Source organism: Giraffa tippelskirchi, chromosome 7, assembly GCF_054371585.1.
Source record: "Giraffa tippelskirchi isolate mGirTip1 chromosome 7, T2T-mGirTip1v1.2.pri, whole genome shotgun sequence".
NCBI lineage: Eukaryota > Metazoa > Chordata > Mammalia > Artiodactyla > Giraffidae > Giraffa > Giraffa tippelskirchi.
In genome coordinates, this window is record NC_137281.1 from 56,189,450 (window position 1) to 56,214,646 (window position 25,197).

Here is a 25,197-nt window from a genome sequence, read left to right on the forward strand (position 1 = left end):
GGCAGATAAAGGTTTATTACAGGAAGAAAGAAAGAAACTGACTGGCTTTAGAGAGAAACCAGCGCTCTTCTTTTACAGCCAACCCTTCTTATACCCTATTGATGGGGAATTGTGCCCCGGAGGGAGGGGGCCTCAGTTTATCTTTAGTCCGAAGCTGGTGTCTCGTGGTCACGTAGTCGAAGGGGTCTCATGGTCGGGTGGTCACATAGTCTTGAGAAACTGGCACCAGCAGGGAAAAGCAGGATATCGCCTTAAAGAAGAAACAGGATGCCCACCAGGGCCAGGTGGCCGCTGTGAGTTCATCCCTTGTTTGTCGCGTTGCCACAGTGGGCCATATTTTAACTATAGCTATGAGCCCCTCGTGAACCCTAACAGTGCTGAACCCCTCTCAGGATCTGAACCTCTTTCACCAGGAAGCACCCAGTGCCTTCCAGGCTCTCAGCTGAGAGGCTCAGGGATACTTACCCGCCCCGGGACCATCTGGGCCCCCTTCCACTCCTCCCCACCCAAGGAGGCCCCGCCCCACGTGCATCTCTATGGTCACAGGCCCCGCCCCCAATCAGGAGGATGGATTCCAGGCGGCCTCAGATCATTGGATCGGGCTAGAATTCTCCCTACTACAAGGGGAACCTCACTGTGGGTGCCACATATACCTCTTTTATTTACAAGTGGTAGAAGTTCTGAAGTTATCCTTACTGACCTCTGCTCTTCTTCAAATTCGCGTATCTTGAGTGTCTGATAACACACAGCTCTTTTCCTAGCTCAGAACCCAGGATGGAGGCCCCTCTCTGACCCTGCTTTGGTTTTGTAACTTCTTCCACGTCCCCTTGAAGACCTCATTACACCTAGACACAGGATGGGGTCTGAGACTGTAAGAAATACACAGCCCCTTCATGGTCTGTCTAGCAAGTTCACTCTTTACTGAATAATCTTTCCTTAGGAAACGGGAACTCAGGGTCTTCCATCCTTCCTTCCCTCTCCCTACTCCTTCTTCTCTCCCTCCCCCTTTTTTTCTTTCCTCCTATTTATTTCACTAACACATTAAGCAAGTGTATAAAAAAACAAAGCCATCTAGGGTTCTGCAACAGGGAGTTAGCTCGCACCTAGAGTCGGCTCCCAGGCACTGCTGTCTTGGCCGGAACATGAGAATTAAAATTCATCTTTATGACATACATCTGCTGCCCACCATATCTATTTAGAAGCTACTCCTAAATTTTCTAAGGAAGTGAGAAGGCAAATGAAACAGATTCTCACTCCCAGTGGAGCTCAGCCTTCCAGCGAGATGCTTTTATGTGCCCAGGAGCACAAGAATCTTTGCAGCTTCTTTCAACAGAAAGAGTTAAAACGGTTGATTTGAGCTTCTTTTTAACTGAAAGCGGTATTTTCGGTATTGACGGTTAACAAGAACTGGCTTCAGGTGCGGACATGAAGCAAAAACCAACCAGCTGTATTTCTTGCAAGGTCTGCAGAAGCACTGGGGACCCATGCGCACGTAAAGGACTCAGAAACCAAACTTGCATCTGCCATTTCAAAGCCCGAGTGTCACCTCCACCCCATGTTTTCAGCAAAGATATAAACAACGCCCTGAGCCTTTGTTAAAAACATGACATCAGGCCCAGAACAGAGTCACTTAAGTTCCACGTCACCAAACCGAGACAGTCTCAGCTTTCCCAGAGGTGGAATCTTCCGTAAGTCCACCAGAAACGCCCTGACTGGCACCAGTCAGGGCGTCTGCCTGACTAGCCCCTGCTAGCCTCTAAAGCAGGGGTCCCCAGTCCCGAGGCCAGTACCAGTCCATGATCTGTTAGGAACTGGGCCACCCAGTGGGAGGTGAGTGGCTTCCCATTGCTGGCATTACCACCTGGACCACCAACGCCCCTCCCCACCATCCATGGAAAAACTGTCTTCCACAAAACCAGTCCCTGGTGCCAAAAAGGTTGGGGACCTCTGCCCTAAAGGAAATAATTGTGCAATAACCAACAGGCTTTTTTTTGACTAATAAAACTTCCCTGTTCCCGCTCCTTTCTGTCTATAAAAGTCTTTCATTTTGTATAGCTTCTCAGAGTTTCTTTCCACATACTTGACTGGATACTGCCTGATTCAAATCAATTTTTGCTCAAACTCGAAAGGTTTCACAACGCCCCAAACAGACGCCCCTCCCCCGACAGCCGCCAGGAGCCCTGAGCAACCAGGGTGGGAACCTGCAGTTCTCTCACAGTCCCTGGAGGTGCTGGGCGAGCCCAGTGGGTCCTGGATCCGCAGCTTTTGCCTCATGAGCTTCCAGGCCACCTGAGCGTTACTTTTTCTGCTCTGGGTCAGGAAACCTGCTGGAGGCTGCCTACTCAGAAAGGAGAGTGTCTGGCATCAGAGTGGATCTGACTTAAGGTAGGCCTGAGGCCTCAGGTGAATACAATTGTGTTTTAAGGCTGAAATAGCAGGTTAAACCTATCAAAGATAATCCGAGAATTTTAACTTAGGTAAGCTTATCCATTTACAAGACGCCCTGAAGCAGTGGTCCCCAACCTTTTTGGCACCAGGGACTGGTTTCATGGAAGACAGTTTTTTCACTGATGAGGGAGCAGGGGGATGGTTTTGGGATGATTCAATCGCATTACATTTATTGTGCATTTTATTTCTGTCTGCTCACAGTTGATCCCCAGAACCAAATTAATAAGACTCTGAGTTTGCAAAGAAAAGGGCAATGTAAAATTTTACCTCCCTCTCTTGACTAGGCACCACAGATAGAGACCTGGGAAAGCTGACCCTGGTAACAATTTCCACCCTTTGGTGGCTTCTGCTAATTTTCCCAAGTTCCCTTCTGCAGGCTCTGGAGAGAAGGAAGACAACTTTTTCTTCTACCCTTCCTAGTGAGTCCTTGGCTCATTCTTTCTCTAGGGTAGGGGTCCCCAACCTCCAGGATCTAATGCCTGATGATATGGACACTTGGGTTGTTTCCACATCTTGGGTATTGTGAATAACACTGCAGTGAACATAAGGGTGCATATATCCTTTCAAGTCAGTGTTTCATTTTTTTCAGATAAATACCTGGAGGTGGAGTTGCTGGATCATAACGTAGTTCTATTTTTAACTTTTTTTTAGGACGCTCTATACTGTTTCCACAGTGGCTGCACAAATTTACATTCTCACGAATATTTATTTCTTTTCCTTTTATGATAGCCATTGTGACAGTTGTGAGATCATAGCTCATTGTGGTTTTGCTTCATATGTTCCCAGTGACTCGTAATATTGAGCATCATTTTATGTGCCTGTTGGCCATGTGAATGGCTTTGAAAAAAATATCTGTTCAGATGTTCTGCCCATTTTTTAGTTGGATTGTTATTGAGTTCTATGAGCTCTTTATCTATTTTGAATATTAACCCCTTACTGGATATATGATTTACAAATGTCTTCTCCCAGTTGGTAGGTTGCCTTTTTATTTTGTTCATGGTTTCCTTCACTGTGCAGAAGTTCTTTGGCTTAATGAAGTTGCATTTATTTATGTTTGTTGTTGTTGTGGTTGTCACTGCCTTTGGAGTCAGATCCAAAAAAATATCACAAAGAGCAATGTCAAGCACCTTACTGCCTATGTTGTCTTCTAGGAGTTTCATGGCTTCTGATATTACATTCAAATCTTTAATCCATTTTGAGTTAACTTTTGTGTATGGTAAGAAATAGTGGTCCAGTTTTCCTAACACAATTTACTAAAGAGACTGTCCCTTACCCATTGTATATTCTTACCTTGTCATTAATTGACTATATATGCTTGGGTCTATCTTTGAGTTGTTTATTCCATTTCACTGATCTATGTGTCTGTTTTTATGCCAGTGCCATGCTTACTATAGCTTTGTAATACAGTTTTGAATCAGAAAGTATGATGTGTCCAGCATTGTTCTTCTTTCTCAATATTGCTTTGGCTCAATATCTCAATATTCAGGATATTTTGTGGTTCCATGCAGATTTTAGTATTATGTGTTCTAAATATTTGTGAAAATGCCACTGAGATTTCAATGAGGATTGCATTGAATCTGTAGATTATTTTGGGTAACATGGACATTTTTACAGTATTTTTTTCCCCAATCCATTTGTGTCTTCTTTGGTTTCTTTCATCAATGTCTCGCAGTTCTCAGTATATGGATCTTTTGCCACCTGCCTTGGTTAAATCTATTCCTATGCATTTTCTTCTTTCTGATGCAATTATAAATGAGATTATTTTCTTGATTTCTCTGGTAGTTTGTTGATAGTATTTAAGAACACAACAGGTTTTATACATTGATTTTTCTTAGTCCTGAAATTTTACTAAATATGTGTATTAACTCTAACGGTTTTCTGGTAGAGTCTTTAGGGTTTTCCATATACAAAATCATGTTGTCCACAATAATAGTTTTACCCCTTCCTTTCCAATTTCATTGCTTTTTATTTCTTCTTCCTGACTAATTGCTCTAGCCAAGATTTTCAATACTGTGTTGAATAAAAGTGCCTAGAGTGGGCATCCTTGTCTTGTTCTTGATCTTAAAGAAAAGCTTTCAGCTTTTTATCACTGAGTATAATTTTAGCTGTTGTCTTGCCATATGTGGACTTTACTATATTGAGGTACATTCAATCTACACCCACTCTGTTGAGAATTTTTATCATAAATGGATGCTGAAATTTGTCAAATGCTTTTTCTGTGTCTATTGAAATGATCATGATTTTTATCCTTCATTTTGTTAGTACCCATTGGTTGTTGAACCTTTCTCTCCCAAAACAGTTTTTGCTTTTCTTGTTTGTCTGATTCTGTGTCCCAAGACCTTAGCTTTGGAACAATCAAGTTGGGGGCCCCAAGATGTGACCAGAAAGAAATGCAGGTTGTACGCCAGTGGCAACTAAATTTCTACTGATTGTTGCCAGCTTTCAAGGCAGCTGTCTACATCTCTCTCTTGGCTGTGTTTTGGGAATGATTTGGGTCTTGGGAGAGTAGTATCTTTTGCACTCTCCTTAGGAATCTCTCTTGCAGCTGAAGGGGAGTGTTTTGCCACCCCAAAATATGCCAGTTACACATGAGGATTATTTTTTTTAGCTAAAGGCAACCAAGAACTCGGTAGATTCAGGAAAAGCTCTTTACCTTCCCTTCCACTGCCCAATTTACATTGGAAAGAAGGCCTGTGCCCGAAAGAAAAGTATTATCAAAGATAGGATTTTGAAACAGGAGGGAAGGGGGCTGGGCACAACTTTCAAAAGAATGACAGAGCTGGTGAGGATACAACATAAACTGTTCAGAACCAGTGAGGTACAAGATGGTGGAAGATGTGACTTTCAGTGGATTTTGTGCCTCATTATGTGTTCACTGTAAATATTAGCCAGTGCTGAATGATACAGCCACAGGTGCCATGACCATTCAGAAGCCAATCATAAAAAGCCAAAGAGTGGTGGCCCAATTCCTGGAAATCCCTGTCCCTTCCCCAAAATTGTTGGAATAGTCCTCCCACTTATTAGCCTATGAAATTACAGGCCACAGAAACTAACCACCCCGTTTTGGGGCCACTCTCGACCTTTGAGATAGACTACATTCTGTCTGTGGAATGTGTATCTCTCTAAATAAATTCATTTCTTATCTATCACTTTGCCTCTCACTGAATTCTCTCTGTGATGAGACATGAAGGACTCGAGCTTGTCTTAAGACCACTGTGGGATTTCAGTTGAAAGACAGTGGGTTTCAGTCCTAGCCTGCAGGTTCAAGACCTAATCTGAGTTCCATCTGAGGTCCGTGGTTTCAGTTTTACCTAAGAAATTTATGTGCTAACCAGGCAATCTGTTTTTGCAACATCTCCTCTGCTTTCCTGTGAACTACCTTCCTCCCCTTTGTATCATCAGACCCCTACCCCTCTCCTTAGCTCTGGTGTTACATAGGATGTTGTTACCTGGCTGTCTTTTAAGCCTTCATATCTTTATGGGGCTCCATATATTTGTTTCTCCTATTAATCTCTCACATCAATTATTAGGCCAACCAAAGAACCTGGAAGGGAAGAAGGTAGAAAATTTTTCAACCCTACACATCCGAGCAACTGTGCAATACTGCCAAGAATATTTGCTCTGTCTCAGCTGAAACCTGACAAGGTATTTGAGAGAATTCTTTTTAAAGAATGGTCAGAAGGTGACCAAGTTGGAAGCTGATATTCAGAGCCTGACATGAGTTTTTTCCCCAAGGCTTTCTCCTTTAAACTGAAATGAAACCATGTACCCAGAGCAGGGAAAAACCTTCTGAAGCCTTTGTGGAAGGGTTACTAAAACATTCCCAAGACACATAGCTCTAAATCTAGGACAAGGGAATCTTCTGACTTCCATCTTAGTTGAAAACCTTCTCTTTGATATAAAGAAGCAAACTGAGGATAATGTAGTTGGGTGAGTAGGGCAACTTCCATATCATTCAGCTGGGCCCAATCCTTTGAGGAATTAAAAACTGTACTTTTCTTACAAATCTGGTCTTCACAACATCAGACATGTGGCTCCAGAAACAATTCAAAGCCCACCTATTCTTTTTTACCAAGTCCCAAACATTCCCTATTGATCTCAGAAACCTTGCAGATATTTGTAAAATCTTTGAACATAGCAAACAAAAGCCATTTGTGGTGGAACTTGCATTTTTCTCTATGCCTTTTGAGACGTGAGTTTCCTCCAGTTGGGTTGAGTGAGTCTCCACATTCAGAGTTCAATCTGAGAAAGGAAGTCCCACATACCAACCATCTCCTTGTGTATCGCACTGTATTCACATGAGCAATTTCGCTTAGCTAAGTATTCAGGGGAGATTTTGGAAGGAGTTGACCAGGTTTATAATAAGTTCTCTGCACTTGGTGTCACCATTTTGCAAATATGGTAACTGAGTTTCGTAGACATTAAACACTTTGAGGTCACCCAGTGAACAGGGGAGCCAGGATTTGAATCTTAGGAGGAAAGGGGTGTCAGCGGACTATCTGGGCTGTCCCCATTTGTGTGACATAGGTAGACTGGGATATAATGACTCATCATCATCATAAGTGATCGCCAGTCTTTACTGACATTTGCTGTGCACCAGGTCTTGTGCTCAGAACTGACTAGAGAGACCAGAGCCATTTGAACTGTCTCCCCAGGGATTCTCTGACATTATCATTATCTCCCATCCCTCTTCACCTCCCTCTGCATCACCACACTGGCCTCCTCCAGATGCTCCTCAAACAGAGCAAACTCAGCTACCCTCCCCCACTCCCCCCCCCCCCACTCAGCCGGTGCACACGCTGTCCTGCTGCCCAGGGCACCCTCCCTCATCTGGCCCCCCGTCCTCACTGAGATCTTCCCCCACCTGCTATTTAAACTCCAGGGCCTACAGCAGTGCCTGGTGCACAAGCAGATGTTTAGCAAATGCTCATTAAACTCATACGTGCTTGGTAAGTAGCAACTGGGTCCCCGAGGCCAGCCTCCTGAGCAGCTGATATCCTTAACGGGCTCTGCGGTCTGAGAAGACTGGGGAAACGGCACCCCAGATGAGGACACAGCAGGGCAGAGGCCCTGAGATGACAAAGTGCTGCGAGAAGGGTGGAAAATCATCTTTGCGGCTAGAAGCGCACAGGAGGATGTGAGAGGTGAGGCCTGGGAGGGAGCTTTGGGGAATCAGGGGCTCTGCAGGCTGGGATTTTGCTCTGAACCCCAGCAGACTGACAGGACCTCCAGTGGGTTCTTGTCACGTCCCCTTTAGCCCTTGAGTCTTCCCCACGTGGCGCGGTGGAAAAGAATCCGACTGCCAAAGCGGGAGACACAAAAGACTCCCTGGATCTCTGGTTGGGGAAGATCCCCTGGAGAAGGAATGGCAACCCACTTCAGTATTCTTGCCTGGAGAATCCCATGGACAGAGGAGCCTGGCGGGCTACAGCTCCTGGGTTACAAAGAGTCGGACATGACTGAGCACACATCTTAGCCCTTACTGATAAAATTCAGGAATCTGAGATGAGGCCATGGAAATGGAGTGGCCTTGACACTCACGCAGACACTGAGCTGTCCCGAGCCTTTGCTGAGCTTAGGCGGCCCGAGCCCGCCAAGAGGCTGGTGGGCGGAATCCGGCAGAGGCCCCGCCCAGGCTGCCTGGCCGCCCCACCCCCTAGGGCGGAGCGAGGTGGGGGTCACGACCCCGACCCTCAAAGACCCCGGATCACAGACTCAGCCCGCGGAGGAGGAGCACAGTCCGCAAACGTGGCCTTTATTTCCGGGCGAGCTTGAAGGAAGGTGGGGCCGGGTGGGTCCTACTGGCTGGGGCGGGGGGGCGTCGGGACCAGCTCCGTCGGCGGCGCCAGGTCCCCCTCGCTGGGGAGCTGGAAGCTGGCCTGCTAGGGGGCGGGGGTCAGGCCTGCTGGGAGGGGGAGCAGGGGGCCGGCCTGCTGGTGTGGGGGGGCGGGAGTCAGGTCTGCTGGGGCGGACCCGGTCCCCACCCCCCGGGGACGCCCTGCGCCTGCACCCGCGCCTCCCGCAGGGACCCCGGGCGCACGCCGCCCGCTCTGTCTCGGCGCGCTTGTCGGCTGTCTACCTTTCCAGCGCCGGCCCGGTCCTCTGGGGTGCTCTGGGTCTGGGCGGGGGCCTCCCCCCCGGGATTCTCCGGCTCCGCCTTCAGCCTGCGGGGAAGGGGTGCTGAGGACTCCCGGGAGGCCGGGGCGCGGGGGGAGCCTCGCCCTCCGGGGAGACGGCGCTGGGGGCGGGCCTGGCCCCCTCCCGGCCTCCCCGGCTCTCTCACCCGCCGATCGCCGCCCGGGCGGCGGGGGTCTCGGGAGGCGCGAGCAGCCGCCGCTCCACGTCCTCCAGCCGGGCCAGCGCCTGCCTCTCTGGGAGAAGGCGGGGCGTCGTGGGCGGTGCCGGGGCTCCCGCGGGCCCGCCCCCGCCCCGGGCCCAGGTCCCACCTTCGGTCAGCAGCTGCTCCTGGCTGCTCTGCAGGGCACGGATCTCCCAGGCCAGTCGCCGCTTCAGCATCTGCGAGGAGAGAAAGGAGCCCTGTCCCTGCAGCTCTTCTACTGGCCCCCTCCTCCTCCGCGCCTCTCGGAAAGTCCTTATCTGAATTAGTGGGTTCATGCCTTCATTCAGCTACCCATTCATTCGGTGTGCAGCTTCTGCTGGGGGGGTGGGGGTGGGGGGCTCGGGCAGAGACCCTTCCCCCCTCAGTCACTCCCCAGGTCCCCGTGTACCTCTTAAACCTCACCTCTTCCCACTCTTTCATCCTCTAGCCCCATGGTTTGCTCTTCCTCAAATACACCAGGCACGGTTCCCTCCCAGGGACATTTGCACTCTGACACCTGCATGGCTTCCTCGCTTATTAATCCGTGTCTGTGTTCAGATGACACCTGCTCATTGAGGACTTCCCCACTGGCATTACAGGATCTATCGACTTATTTTCTTGTTTTAGACTCTGGGCATGCCTCCCCGTGCCCCTAACCAGCTTGGGGACCGCAAAGACTTGGCCCGTCTGGAGTGCTGCTGGACACATCCAGAGACGCTGGCTGAACGAAGGGACGGCCTGGCCATATCTGGAGCAGGGTTCCCATTTGCCACTGCAGGATGAGCACTCTAGGCGAGCAGGAGGGGAGCGAGGTTAGCAAAGGCCAGGGCAACAGTCTGGGCACCGGAGGCTGAGTGTGGCAGTGGGGCTTGGTGAGAGGTGGCTGGGTGGGCTGAGCTGAGCAGGTGACAGGAAGAGAGGAGTCAAGCACCACCCCTTGGCGTTGGGCCTGAGCAGTAGGAGGACCCTGGGCCCATCAGCAGACATGCTGGAGCCAGGGGAGGAGGGGCTCTAACAGAGGCAATGATAATGGCTCACCTGGAATTCCCAGAGGTCCTTGTGCGGGCCTATCAAATCCTCCAGCTCTTCTTCCATGGGCAACCTAGGGGCCGACATCCAGGAATAAGCAAGCACAGGGTAGGACTGACACCCAGCCTGGCCCAGTCTGGGGGCTTCAGATCTGTGCCTGGGGCTCCCTCTGCTAGAAGCCCCTTTGTGGGTTTTATCCTCCAAGCCTTGCTTCCAGTAGCTCGCCTTGCAACAAGCTTGCCTTCCAACAAGCTCTCCCTCTGGCAAGCCCCACTCCCATCCCATACACCAGGCCCCTCCAAGCCCTAGACCCAGGGTTACCCCAGCTTCCTCTGTCCTTGACTTGCTGTGATCTGAGAGTTTTGGATAGAAATTTGCTCTGTGTGCTCTGCCAACATGTAGTTCCTGGGAAAGGAAAGAAAACCCTCAGTTATAGTCTCTGAATGAGCCACCACGCCTTCTAGCCAGAGTGGGGTTGGGAGTCTGTTCAGAACCTTTATCATTCTCCTTTTTTTTAAATCAAATGTGAACCTTATAAGCCTTTCTTGACACTCTCACTCTGTCCACTCTGTCTCCCATCAAACCGTGCCTTTCCAAGAAATCCCTGTGAAGGGTACATTGGTTTAGTTTCATACATTCTAAAGTCCAGGGTTGAAGCCTGGATCTGCTATTCCACTATAATCTTATACAAGTTATTCAACCTCTGTGGGTCTGTTTCCTCACATGTAAAATGGTGGGACTGTCATTGTGAGGATTGGTTGATAATTGAACACTATCTGCTCCTCGGACAGTGGTAGGTGTGCTGTGATAACCATATATACACTTTAACTATCTGTCATCAGGTTTTCCCATGATATTAAAATCTTGATGCCCCAGGGTGTGAGACCTCTGGTCACAAGAATGTGTTAAGTAAAGGTTCAAAGGATGAAAAGAGATGGATAGATGGCTGGACAGTGAATTGAATAGGTGAGTGATAGCCCAGAGAGATGATGTCTGGTTAGAGAAATGATGAGTGGAAGGATAATGGATGGATGGAGAAATACAGGAAAGACTGACAGAAGGATGGATAGCTGGATGGATGGATGGCTGGGTAAAGAAATGAATGGCTACGTGGATGACTGGAAAGGTGGAGAAAAGAAAGAATGGTTGGCTGGATGAAAGATGATTAGATGGAAGGCTGGAGAGATTAATGGCTGTCTGGCTGGCTCAAGAGTTGGATAGTTGGTTGGCTGTATGGGAGAGTGGATGGATGGGTGTGTAAATAGGTGGCTGGGGGCATACATGAGCAGACAGATAAACAAATGAATGGATGGCAGAAGAGCTGGATAACCCATAGAGGAAGATCTAAAATAATAGCAGTGGATGGAATTTAGTATCCACTTGATAAACGGATGGGTCATGGTGGAGAGGTCTGACAGATTGTGGTCCACTGGAGAAGGGCATGGCAAACCACTTCAGTATTCTTGCCTTGAGAACCCCATGAACAGTATGAAAAGGCAAAAGGATAGGACACTGAAAGATGAACTCCCCAGGTCAATAGGTGCCCAATATGCTAATGGAGATCAGTGGAGAAATAACTCCAGAAAGAATGATGGGATGGAGCCAAAGCAAAAACGATACCCAACTGTGGATGTGACTGGTGATAGACGCAAAGTCCCATGCTGTAAAGAGCAATATTGCATAGGAACCTGGAATGTTAGGTCCATGAATCAAGGCAAACTGGAAGTGGTCAAACAGGAGATGGCAAGAGTGAACGTCGACATTCTCGGAATCAGCGAACTAAGATGGACTGGAATGGGTGAATTTAACTCAGATGACCATTATATCTACTACTGTGGGCAAGAATCCCTTAGAAGAAATGGAGTAGCCATCATGGTCAACAAAAGAGTCCAAAATGCAGTACTTGGATGCAATCTCAAAAACGACAGAATGATCTCTGTTCGTTTCCAAGGCAAACCATTCAATATCACGGTAATCCAAGTCTATGCCCCGACCAGTAACGCCGAAGAAGCTGAAGTTGAACGGTTCTATGAAGACCTACAAGACCTTCTAGAACTAACACCCAAAAAAGATGTCCTTTTCATTATAAGGGACTGGAATGCAAAAGTAGGAAGTCAAGAAACACCTGGCGTAACAGGCAAGTTTGGCCTTGGAGTACAGAATGAAGCAGGGCAAAGGCTGATAGAGTTTTGCCACAAGAACGCACTGGTAATAGCAAACACCCTATTCCAACAACACAAGAGAAGACTCTACACGTGGACATCACCAGATGCTCAACACCGAAATCAGATTGATTATATTCTTTGCAGCCAAAGATGGAGAAGCTCTATACAGTCAGCAAAAACAAGACCAGGAGCAGACTGTGGCTCCGATCATGAACTGCTTATTGCCAAATTCAGACTTAAATTGAAGAAAGTAGGGAAAACCACTAGACCATTCAGGTATGACCTAGATCAAATCCCTTATGAGTATACAGTGGAAGTGACAAATAGATTTAAGGGACTAGACCTGATAGACAGAGTGCCTGATGAACTATGGACAGAGGTTCGTGACATTGTACAGGAGACAGGGATCAAGAAAATCCCCATGGAAAAGAAATGCAAAAAAGCAAAATGGCTGTCTGAGGAGGCCTTACAGATAGCTGGGAAGAGAAGAGAAGCGAAAAGCAAAGGAGAAAAGGAAAGATATTCTCATCTCAATGCAGAGTTCCAAAGAATAGCAAGGAGAGATAAGAAAGCCTTCCTCAGCGATCAGTGCAAACAAATAGAGGAAAACAACAGATTGGGAAAGATAGAGACCTCTTCAAGAAAATTAGAGATACCAAAGGAACATTTCATGCAAAGATAGGCTCGATAAAGGACAGAAACAGTATGGACCTAACAGAAGCAGAAGATATTAAGAAGAGGTGGCAAGAATACACAGAAGAACTGTACAAAAAAGGTCTTCACGACCCAGATAATCACGATGGTGTGATCACTCACCTAGAGCCAGACATCTTGGAATGTGAAGTCAAGTGGGCCTTAGAAAGCATCACTACGAACAAAGCTAGTGGAGGTGATGGAATTCCAGCTGAGCTATTTCAGATCCTCAAAGGTGATGCTGTGAAAGTGCTGCACTCGATATGCCAGCAAATTTGGAGAACTCAGCAGTGGCCACAGGACTGGAAAAGGTCAGTTTTCGTTCCAATCCCAAAGAAAGGCAATGCCAAAGAATGCTCAAACTACCGCACAATTGCACTCATCTCACATGCTAGCAAAGTAATGCTCAAAATTCTCCAAGCTAGGCTTCAGCAATACGTGAACTGTGAACTTCCAGATGTTCAAGCTGGTTTTAGAAAAGGCAGAGGAGCCAGAGATCAAATTGCCAATATCTGCTAGATCATTGAAAAAGCAAGAGAGTTCCAGAAAAACATCTATTTCTGCTTTATTGACTATGCCAAAGCCTTTGACTGTGTGGATCACAATAAACTGTGGAAAATTCTGAAAGAGATGGGAATACCAGACCACCTGACCTGTCTCTTGAGAAGCCTGTATGCAGGTCAGGAAGCAACAGTTAGAACTGGACACGGAACAACAGACTGGTTCCAAATAGGAAAAGGAGTACGTCAAGGCTGTATATTGTCACCCTGCTTATTTAACTTATATGCAGAGTACATCATGAGAAATGCTGGGCTGGAAGAAACACAAGCTGGAATCAAGATTGCCAGGAGAAATATCAATAACCTCAGATATGCGGATGACACCACCCTTATGGCAGAAAGTGAAGAAGAACTAAAGAGCCTCTTGATGAAGGTGAAGGAGGAGAGTGAAAAAGTTGGCTTAAAGCTCAACGTTCAGAAAACTAAGATCATGGCATCTGGTCCCATCACTCCATGGGAAATAGATGGGGAAACAGTGGAAACAGTGTCAGACTTTACTTTTTTGGGCTCCAGAATCACTGCTGATGGTGACTGCAGCCATGAAATTAAAAGACGCTTACTCCTTGGAAGGAAGGTTATGGCCAACCTAGATAGCATGTTTAAGAGCAGAGACATTACTTTGCCAACAAAAGTCCGTCTAGTCAAGGCTATGGTTTTTCCAGTGGTCATGTATGGATGTGAGAGTTGGACGGTGAAGAAAGCTGAGCGCCGAAGAATTGATGCTTTTGAACTGTGGTGTTGGAGAAGACGCTTAAGAGTCCCTTGGACTGCAAGGAGATCCAATAAATCCATCCTAAAAGAGATCAATCCTGGGTGTTCACTGGGAAGTTTGATGTTGAAGCTGAAGCTCCAATACTTTGGGCACCTCATGCGAAGGGTTGACTCATTGGAAAAGACCCTAATGCTGGGTAGGATTGGGGGCGGGAGGAGAAGGGGACGACAGAGGATGAGATGGTTGGATGGCATCACCGACTCGATGAACATGGGTTTGGGTAGACTCCGGGAGTTGGTGATGGACAGAGAGGCCTGGCGTGCTGCAATTCATGGTGTCGCAGAGAGTCGGATACGACTGAGCGACTGAACTGAACTAAACTGATAAACTAGCAATGAATGATTAAATGAGTTCATCTTAACACTGCCACTTATCAAAGATGAGCAGGCGAGGCTCTCATCTAGCCACTCGATTTTATACAAAGGGATAATGAGTGTGTGTCCAAGATTTCTTTTCCCTAGCTCTTGCCCCCTCCTCCTTCAGGCTGGGAAATGAGGTGGGGAAGAGCTGGGCAGGACCTCTTACCTCTGTGCCTCCTCTGCCTTCCTTTGGCAGTGCAGCTGGAGGGTCCTCAGTGCCTCTGGGGGGAGAGGGATCAGGGGGCTCTGTGAAGTCAGATGGGACAGAAGGGGCCTCAAAGCACGCTGGCCATTAGAGGGCACTGAGGGGACTTCAGTGTTTACTCCAAGTCAGATGGCAGCTGAGGGGCAGATCTGAGCAGAGACGGAAGCACCCTGCCTCTGATCTCAAGGGGAGTCCTCTGGGTGAGTGAGAACTTCAGGCTTTTGGAGGGGGACCAGGCAGAATAATGAGGATGAAGCAGCTGGTAAATACCTTGCTTTCTGCTCAAAACCTCCTCCAGATGCACTTTCTCTCCATTCACTGGAAAACACAGGGACACTCTGAGTCTCCAGGGGCCTCATCCTATGCCCAGACTGCAACTTCATGCAAAGGGTAGGCCCCAGGTCACACAGAAGGTACAACAACCTCAGAGGAGGTCGGCGTCTTCTTGCCGGCCCTGCACCCATCTCCTGCTGGGCATCATCTTGATCCAGCTTTTCCCCCCTGGGAGCCCACACGCCCTGTAAGAAGGGGTGAAGGACTGCAGGGCTACCTTGTGTAGCATGTGCACAGTAGAATGTGGAGAGGATGAGACATGCAAAAATATGTCATGACAAGCAGCAATAAAGGCTGTGAAGAAATAAATCAAGCTGTCGGGGGCGGGGGTGTGTGAGATGAAGTGGTATTCCATGTTTAGAGGGGGCTGTCAAGGGAGATCTGTTGGGGTGAACTTTCAGCTGAGAGCTGAAAGGTGACTCAAAACAGTGCGAGGCAATGTGGGTTATGTAGGATGGGAGCCTCAAAGGTGGAGGGAGCAGCCTGTGCAAAGACCCTGAGGTCAGCACTGGCCACAAGCTCTCTGCGCCCTTCTGCTGGTCCCACTTACAGGAGTCCAGGTCCCGACGCAGGGCCTCCCAAAGAGCTTGGGCTTCCCCCAGTTCCTCGCTGGATTTCTTCTTCGCTGGGCCAGAGAAAGGAAGAAGACATGGTGTGAGGGTGGCCTCCAGCCTTGCTGTATTCTCCTGCAGACCATGACGCTGCACACCCACCTTCAGACAATCTAGAGGGGCCTGGATCTTATAGGTGATGAAGAGGAGGCTTCCCCAGCCCACAGGCCTCTTGGCCAGTGGGCCATCTTAGATCCCGGAGTTTACCTTGCTGAAGCTCATAAATCCGGTTAATCAGGTCTTCAATCTGTGGCTCCAGGCTTCCCTCTGCAGAAGGAAAGAAAGACTGAGCCAGAGATGGCAGGTGCCAGGCTGTCCTGGGTAGAAGGAGCGGGGTGGGTGTTGGCCCTGTGTCTCTGCTGCTGTCGATCAGCATTTACGGAGCGCGTGAGAGAAACCCTTGCAGGGCCTGCACTCTGGGTGGGAGAGATGGACACCGAGCAAAGATTCATGATGTCAATGCTGGTGGCAGTAGATGCTGTGAAAGGAAATAAAGTGGAACAAAGGGCTGAAGAATGAAAGAAGGTGCCTCTTGAGATATGGAGAGGCCCCAAATGATGTGGAGGAAGGAGCCCTGTGGTTCTGGGGTGGGGGGTGTAGGGAGCGTGGGGGGGGGGCATGCCAGCCTGAAGAACCATGAATGCAAAGCCCCTGCAGTGACTGAGGGAGACATACGCCTGGGACGGCTGGTGTGAGTCTAGTGAGCTAGTGGACAGTAGCAGGAGGCGAGGTGGAGACGTGGGGGTGGCAGATAGCTCACGGCCTTCTGGGCCATGGCAGAGGCTTGTGCATGTAATTCTGAATGAGGTGGGAGACGGTGGACACCTCCTGAAAACTAATGCCCCACTGCATGGAAAGCCTGGCAGGGTGGGTTGTCGCTTCTGAGTATCTGGACTCTGGTGTTGAAATATGTGCAAGATGCCACTTGCATTTTGACAGCTATCAAGTTCTCCAATGACAGGTAGATCACTGCCTCTTTAGGGAGTCATCTCTAGCTTCTCATGGTCCAAATTTCAGTGCTCTGAATGCAGAAGCCCTCGTCCTCTCTGGCCTCAAGGTCGAAAGCACAGAATTGAGGGGAAAATCTGCCCAACCTTTACTGGGTGTCACTACCACCCCCGAGACATCCTGAAGTTCAGTTTCTGGATTTTTCGGAGGCCACCAACCCCAGCTCCTGTGACTTCTTGGAGACTGAGTGCTCTCCGCGGTGCTGATTAGGATGTGACTCCCCAAGGTCTTTGTTTTACCGGCCATGTTCAGGGTCGCTCTGCCTTTTCAATCCCCCAATTCCTCTACCTAATTTTAGCCTAGGCAGCAGCTCCAATGCTGTAGCCACAGAGTCAGGGAAGGGAAGGTTTTCATTTATTTGGAAAAGACCAGTGGATTGTAGTATTTTAAGCTGCTGATGGACAAGGGGAGAGGGAGATCCAACCTCAAACCCAGCCAGTACTTTGCCCCAGCCCTGATGTAGGTACTGGATGCAGGCTGGTTCCCAGTCTCCCATCAACAAGCAAAGCCAGGTGCAAAGATGCTTGTGTTGCCATCTGCCATTTGTATATAAAAAAGGACAAAAAATATACACCCAAAATGGAATTTTTTTACATCTCCAGAAAGATACCAGAAAATTTAAAAATAGTTGCTGCTGACCTATAGGTCAGGAAAATGGATGGCTGATGTGGTGTGTGTGTGTGTGTATGCACACATGCATTTGTGTGTTGGGGAGTAGCTTATACATCTTGAATTTTGAAGCTGTGCTTTTAGTTGAAAGAACTAAATGGTATAAGAGGGAGAAAGTGCAATGGGATAATTTCCCAAGGTTGTGAGTTGAGGGGGCGGGGATTGAACCACATCTTCTTGTCTTAAAACCCCTTCGGGCTAAGCCTCAGACACAAGGAGACACATGACCTTTCTGCAGCTTTTTCACCATTTCCAGCAAGTCTTCAGTCTTCTTTGAAGACTCGGTCTGACCTGTGGAATGAAAACCAGAATTACAGCATGCAGTGAGAGTGAGAGGGGACTGAGGAAAGATCCACGCTTGTCTGGGAAGGGAGGAAGAAAGCCTCAGCGGGTTCTGAGAACACCCTGGGCTGAACCAAGGATTGGCTGAGGGGCAGCCCTCCAGCCAGAGCAGGGTCCCTACAGGATCCCTGTCTTTGTCCCTGAGGGCGATGGAGTGTGGGGGGTGAATCAGAACCTCTACTGGTCAGTTCTCCCTGAGAGGTCGTGGAATACGACCCTTAGCGAAATTCAGGGGTGAGAGAAGAGGAGGCACTTTTGTTGCTGCTGTTCTCAATCAGTATGAAGTTGCAGGCAATGCGATAGGACAGAATGATTTCATATGAATTTCTTTCAAATAATTGTAGGCCACAACTTGCAAATTCTGAAAGAAGCGGCAGGTTTAGGAAATGGTTTAGCAATGGCTGCTAAAATCCACAAAACACACCTGGATATTGTGAGCCTCCTGATGAAAGAACATAGAACCACTTGTGAAGGACTCTGCTCCCCGCCCCCGACCCCAACCAAGAAAAAAAGAAAAAGGAATACTGTCAGGTTTCCATTTCTAAACACCAATTCAGAGGAAATATGAGGAACAGGAAAACATGTTAAATGACACCATGGGGATGAAGTCAGCATCATCCAGACGCTGGGAAATTCCACATATAGGACAACCTGGTTTCTTCAACAAATAAACTGCAAAGAAGGAAAAGAGGGGAAGAGGAAAGTATAGATTAAGAGATGAGACATACAGCAATCAACTCTAATGAACAGACTTTATTTAGGTCCTGATTCAAACATAATTTTGCCACATATATTTCTAGGTACTTTTTAAAGTGAGCCTGTGTTACTTATAACAACAACAAAAACAGCAAAAATACCAACATCTTAAACTCTTGTAAAATCAGTGAGAAAAAGGCAACTGCTAGTGACTCATTGCTTGCTCTCCAAGAAAAATTAAGCAGAGAAGATGAAAAGAAGCTCACAAAACACATATGACAGCCAAAGAGTAAATGAAGAAATGCTTACCCACCTTGGTATACAGTGCAAGTCCCTCCCTCAAGACCTAAGTTCCTCAGCTGTGGAACTTTCCTCTGCAAGGCCACCTGTGTGACAGGCTATTTGTGTGTACTCAGTGATCATTCAAATCGCATACAAGCATATGCCCACTTTTCTGATAAAGGTGGTGTCATGTCCTAAATGGCATTTCACAGTTTATATCTTTCCTTTTTATTAAAAAGATATTTATTTATTTGTTTGACTGCATCGGGTCTTGTGGCATGCAGGATCTTCAATCTTCGTTGCAGCATTTGCGATCTTTGGTTATGGCATGTGGCATTTGTTTTTTAAGTTGTGGCGCACAGGATCTTTAGTTGCAGCATGTCAACTCTTAGCTGTGGCACGTGAGATCTAGCTTCCTGACTAGGGATTGACTGAACCCGGGACCCCTGCGACGGGAACGTGCAGACTTAGCCAGTAGACCACCAGAGAAGTCCCTGCATTTTTCCATTTGACAATATATATATACTAATGATCTTTTAAAGTTGTCCCCTATTGATGGACATTTAGGTTGCTGCTTTTGCTGTTACAAATAATGCCACAGTGACTATCTGTATTAATTTCCTTGAGAAGCCATAACAATACCACAATGTGGGTCTTTCTTTTGTGTCTTTCACCTTAAATTCTATCTTTGTATGTCCAAATTTCCCTCTTCTTATAATGACACCAGTTATTATATTAGGGTACACCCTTACTCCATATGACGATTAACACAGTCTCAAAAACTCTGTTTCAAAATAAGGTCACATTTTGAGGTTCGAGTGGACATGAATTTTTAAGGGGACACAATTCAATCTAATGTGAGATCCTGGTTCATTTCTCTTTATGCATGCATGGGAATGTTACTGAATGAATTCCTAGAAGGCTACTGGATGGATCAAGGGACATGTATGTTACTAAATTTGACTGGTATTTTGAAGTTGCCCTCCCCCTAGAGGCCCATGGAGGACTCCTTCCTCACACTCTTACCATTCAAATATTTTTTTCAACCTTTGTCACTTTTGCCAATCATATAGGCAAAAACTGTTTCATTTCAAACTTTCTGGTAGTAAATACCAAAAACTTACTCAACTCCTCTGGATCAGAAATTCCACCTCAAGGCATCTATTTTAGGAAATAATTAAGGATGCTGGGCAAGACTGTTTCACTGTCCATAATCTTAAAAGATGGAAGCAACTTAAAGATATCTTAGTTGATTACGGCACCTTCATAGGCTAAAATTCTTTGCAGCCATTAAAATTCATGTTGTAAATCAGGGGCTCTTAACCCAAGCTTATTAAATTTTGTTGAAATATTTGATATTATGTTCACTTTCTTTACATCTTTTTGCCATATTAGTATGTATTCAATTTTGCATTTGAATTTTAAAATTATTTAATAAACAAATATAGAAGAACATGAAGTAAAAAGTAAAAGTCTCCTCTCACCAACAGTCCCTTATCCATGTCACTCCCGTTCTCAGAAGTAACCACTGTCAAGTTTGGGGAAGACAGAACTTCGTAAGATGTATTGCATCTATTGCTTTAATTTTCACTTACCCAAGTAACATTCTAAAAACATTCAAGCACTACAGATATATGTGAAGTTAAATGCAACTCCCTTCTCTCCTTGGCTTTAAATCTCATCGTCTTTCTCTGGTATCATTGGTTGGTATGTCTCCTCTGGATACTTTTAAGTTCTTCAAATACTCTTAGTATTTGGAATGAAACAAACAAATTAAATCTACTTTAATAACAAAGGGAGGTGTCTGTGATTACTTGTTTTGTTTTTAATATTATGAGGATTTCCAAATGCACATGAAAGTAGATAGGATACCATGATGAACTCTGGTTTACTCATTCCCCAGATCTAACAATCATTAATATCCACTGATATTTGCTTTAGCTATTTTTGTGTGTGTATGTGTGTGTGCGCTGAAATATTTTCAAGTACGTTCCAGACTTCATGACATTTCATCCCTAGATGAAATTCATTAAGAGTCTCAAAAAAACAAACAGTCTCAACTACTAGAGGACATTTTCTTAGATGACTCCAGTTCTGGAGTCTCACCAAGATTAACAATCATCACTAATCATTGGGTTATTTATATCACCAAATACCCACAACACATGTGGTTTCCCTTGATTGTCCCCATATATCTCTTACAGCTGGCTTGTTCAACCATTTCTGTGAAAGCTCCATCTGTTTTTCCTCTTCACTGCATTTCTAGTCCTAGTCACACAGTAAGATCATGAGTGATCAGTAAATCTTTTAAATAGTTCAAGTAACATCTTGACAAAATTTTTAAAAAATCAATGTGACAAAACAAAACAGCCTATGGAGTATGAGCCCCTTTGAAACATTTTATTTTGAAATAATTTCAGATGTATATGAAAACTGTAGAAATAGGCCACAGTGCTATTTGCCCCTGTATCAGATTCCACATTTGAGAGCATTTCTGCACACAAATTGCAGGCATCATAACCCACTATTTCTTAATATTCCAGTACACATTTCTAATTTATAAGGGAACTCTACCAGTATAACCATCAAAATAGACATGTTAATATTAATAACTTGACCAATATTAATGTACAATCAGGGATTCCCAGATGCCATTCAACACTTTTTCCTCTTATATTTTAAAGTTATTCAGTACTACTGGCATTTTCCTTTAAAATTTAAAAAAAATGCTTTGACTTCTGCACAACCTCCAAAATTCAAGTCCCTTGTTTAGAGTCACCAGTTAGGCCTTTAGCCTTCAGACATTTTTCTATGTAACACACATAGAGCTATAATTGTATAACTGAACTGCCTCTTTTTCTTAATTCCAACTTGCTTCCCCTCATAAGAATATGATCCCTATGAAGCTTACTGTGTTAACCAATCACCGTGTTCGCCTATTTTTTTCAGCTGTGCTGCACGGCTTGCAGGATCTTAGCTCCCCAGCTAAGGATTGAACCGCGGCCACAACAGTTAAAGTGGTGAGTCCTAATCACTGGACTGTCAGGGAATTCCTATAATCTTCTCCTTTTAAAATTAACTGTAATGAATTAAATTAGAATTTAATTATTTTTTCCTGCCTCTTAAAAAAAAATAATGTCCACCACATAGGCATTCCATAATGCGTGAATATACTTCAAGTTAGCCATTTCCATGATTGTTTCTGTGTTTTGCTCCCATCAACAACATTCCAATGACCCTGCCTGGTCCACACATCTGTGTATTCTATGATTTCCAAGCATGTCAACCAAAGATAAGAAATAGCGTCTTAGATGCTTATGCGTTTTCTGACAAACTGCCTCCAGCAAAGCCTTTGCTGGCCACTTCTACTTTCAAGGCAAAAGAAGTCCTGTTCTGCCAGAGTAACCAATAGCAGATATTCTTCCTGTTCTAAAGCCAATTTGGATGGTTTAGAAAGGGCAGCTTGATATGCTTTTCAATTTTCTCCATTGCTGGTGAAGTTAATCATAACTTCCTTTTTAAAAAAAATTTAATCATACTAGAGTTTTTTCCCCCACAGTGGCAGCTATAGTAAGTGCTTAATAAGGGCAATTTATTGGCATCTTCTTGTTGAAAGCTTACACTCAACATGAGGCCATAATCTAAGAGAACTTTCAATGTTACTTCATTATTCATACAATAAAAAAAGAAAATTACTGAGCACCTACTTTTGCCAAGTAGGCACTGTTTTAGGTGCTGGGGAAATGGTAATGAATGGTCTGTTCTCAAGAAGCTCACATCCTAGGACAGACAATATACAAGTACATAATCATAATTATTGTTGTCATCTGCATCGATGTGTTTGGAAAGCTGTAATCCAATGTGTTTATTATCAATAAGGTGGTCTAAAGTGTGTGTAGGAAGGTCAGAGATAGATGAAAGGAGGCCAAAGAGTTGACAACTGTTAATACACAGTGACCAGTACATGGGCATTCATTTTATTTTCTGTTCTTAGGTACATTTTGAAAATTTTTATAGTTAAAAAAAAAGTGCTAGTGGCATAGCGGGGGATCATTGTCTTAGACAATTTTCTTCTTTTGCCTAGACTGCATTTCCAACTCCCTCTAGAACAATTTTGTCTTTCCTCTCACTGGGGTGGGGGGTGTCAGTATTAACAAAATGCCCGGGAGGAAAGAAGCTCTCTTGAGAGTGGCCATCCACGATTAAGATTTAAGAGTCCATGCAAACTGTGGTACGTGCTGGGTGGGTGTGAAATGGTGATACTGGAATTACCGTTAAGTTTCCTTAGATGTGGCAGCAGTTGAGTGGGTTTTGTGAGATCATCCATCCCTTTATTGTTTGAAAATATGAATACTGACATATTCAATCTATTTAACACACGGATAACCAATAAAATTGACACGTTAATCTAGATGCTGAGAATATACATGTTATTTATCTCCACTTTGTTGAACAGCAGTTTTGAATTTTTTTTTAGTACTGGTACCAGTATTTCATTATTGTAAGAAGACAAAGGGCTTCCCTGGTGGCTCACACGGCAAAGCATTCACCTGCAATGCAGATCCCAGTTTCTTCCCTGGGTTGGGAAGATCCCTTAGAGACGGTAACCTACTCCAGTATTCTGGCCTGAAATCCCCTGAATGAAGGAGTCTGGAGGGCTACAGTCCCTGGAGTTGCAGACTCGGACATGACGGAGTGACTTCGCACTGCACTAGAGCAAGGGGACGAGGGTTCCCTCCCTTCGACTCTGGATGCCAGAGGCCCCTTGCCCTCACTACCTTCATTGTCCTCCACGACTTTCGGCGACTTCACTTCCCGAGGCTCCAGCTTCTCCGCCATTTGCCAGCACGCAGCTGATACGCGTGCGCTTTGGTGATTGGTTAAAAAAAACAAAACCACGCGAGGGTAGAAAGGCGATACAGCCCGCACGCATCCAGTGCGCATGCGTCCAGTGCATCTCTGCGCATCAGTTGACCACGGTGAAGAGCGACGGGTGACCAGCTCACCGAAGTGGACGACCCAGAGATCTCTGAGGGACAGTTAGCGCGCACGCGTGCAGCACGAGGCTCCAAGCTCCAGCTTAGCGAAATCCGAGGCAGGACTAGAGTCTTGGTTGTTGGGGTGTTGAGTGTTGCACGCACACGTAGAAATTACAGGCGGGTCTCGCTGTCTCCCTCTCATCTTTGCTTGGGGTGTGCGGTTTGTGAAAGTCTGGGACGACTGTGCAGGTGCTGTGCAGTGGTACGCAAGTGGTGCAGTTCCCTTTTGTTCACAAATCCTCATTTAACGGCCTATGAGCGGTTAGTTATCGCCAGCTCATGAATGAATAGAATGGGCCGTGGAAGCTAAGTGGATCTGTGTAAAAATTCTGGATCTCAGTCACTGTGTGAAGTCAGGTACTTTGCCCCGGGTTACATAGGCAGGTAGACGCTGGAGGTCACCTTCTTATTAATATTAGCAGCAGCCAGCACTGATGGGGTCATTTTTTACTGGGTAAAGATGAAGCACATGAAGGGCAAAGGAATGTCCTTATGGACACTGGTTTTAGGCCTTTTATGTGCAGTTCTCTTTTCTTTTAAAATACCCTCAGGCCGTTTTAGGGCACAGACTTGGTCCTACATTTCCAATTCCAGAACTGCCATGGGCCACCAAGGGAGATCTTGGCCAGCCCTAGACACTCTGGGCTGAGATCCCAGGGAGGAGGCAGGCCCCTGATGCAGACTGAGTGTGTGGTGTCCAGGAATGGAGGAGACGGTCCCTGACAGAGGCTGGAACACCATCCAAGTGGAGGAGGTGAAGGCAGAGGGAGGGGGAGAAGCTGTCTTAAAGATTTCCCCAGAGGTGGAGGGCCATGAGGGGGCTGGGTAGAAAGCCTGCTCACCTGTGTGCAATCACACTGCCACCCATGTGTCTGAGGGCAGGCCCCCAGATCCTGCTGCATTGCCTAGGGAGACAGGGATCAGCCACAGGACATGGCAACCCACCCCAGTATTCTTGCCTGGGAAATTCCATGGACAGAGGAGCCTGGCGGGCTACAGTCTGTGGGGTTGCAAAAGAATCAGACTTGACTGAGCAACTGAGCACACACAGACATACTATCGCCACCAACTCCCCAACCATGCCGAATTTCCAGGGTGCAGACAGAAGGTAAAAGCCCAAGGTGGTGGTTCTCAACACTGCCCAGTCTGGGATCTCTGCCTCTCAAGGGCCAGTAAACAAGCCATTGTGGGAAGCTTGGTCCGTAGAGGCTGCTGGGGCTGCTGGGGGTGTGGAGTACTTGGGTGGGTAACGAATGAAGAGCCGATCCTCCTCTTTCTTCACCCAACGCAGGAGTTTGGTCACTGCGAGGATGGCACCTGCTTTGGTCACCAGAGGGCTGAGGCAGGTATACAGCTCAAATTTGGAGGTCACCTGCAGGTTTGAGAGGAGACATGGTCAGTTGGTCCGGAGCTGGCCAAGCTCAGTGCTGTCCATCCTACCCTAGCCCCATACCTGTCTCCTGTTTGGAAAATGCACCTTGTAGCAGCTCCAACCTGGTCACTGGGCTAAAGCACGTAAGCTGATGCTACTGTATCAGGAGTGGGCCAGGGGATCAGCTAGATCTAGTGGTTTCAAATGGGTGATATGTGTGTGTGTGTATACACTCTCTGGACCTCAGTTCACTCATCTGTGGACTGGAGATAATGACAACAGTGCTTAACATTTA

At 46.5% G+C, this 25,197-nt stretch overlaps 2 protein-coding genes across 26 annotated transcripts in view; both read right to left on the reverse strand.

Annotated features, from left to right (window-relative positions):
• Nucleotides 1-23,340, reverse strand: SYCE1L (synaptonemal complex central element protein 1 like). Of its 22 annotated transcripts, none has more exons than XM_081517267.1 (12): nucleotides 23,270-23,340; nucleotides 17,400-17,462; nucleotides 15,702-15,761; nucleotides 15,434-15,508; nucleotides 14,821-14,868; nucleotides 14,512-14,566; nucleotides 10,118-10,201; nucleotides 9,806-9,869; nucleotides 8,895-8,964; nucleotides 8,732-8,819; nucleotides 8,528-8,612; nucleotides 1-250 (listed from the first exon to the last, which is right to left on the reverse strand). In XM_081517267.1, the coding sequence occupies exons 1-12, from the start codon at nucleotides 23,328-23,330 to the stop codon at nucleotides 188-190; spliced, it is 816 nt and encodes a 271-aa protein (XP_081373393.1). In that variant the 5' UTR covers nucleotides 23,331-23,340; the 3' UTR covers nucleotides 1-187. The 22 variants fall into 22 exon arrangements, 18 of the variants coding, with proteins under 18 accessions (XP_081373393.1, XP_081373390.1, XP_081373388.1 ...); XM_081517264.1 differs by having other exon boundaries at nucleotides 8,732-8,815; nucleotides 14,512-14,591; XM_081517262.1 differs by having other exon boundaries at nucleotides 14,512-14,591.
• The window catches only part of MON1B (MON1 vesicular trafficking associated B), a 12,078-nt gene continuing 7,746 nt past the window's right edge, over nucleotides 20,866-25,197 (reverse strand). For all 4 annotated transcript variants that reach the window (XM_081517257.1, XM_081517260.1, XM_081517259.1 and 1 more), the window contains one exon: nucleotides 20,866-24,902. In XM_081517257.1, coding sequence (XP_081373383.1) covers nucleotides 24,693-24,902 — 210 coding nt within the window. In that variant the 3' untranslated portion in view covers nucleotides 20,866-24,692. The remainder of the gene's footprint in view (nucleotides 24,903-25,197) is intronic.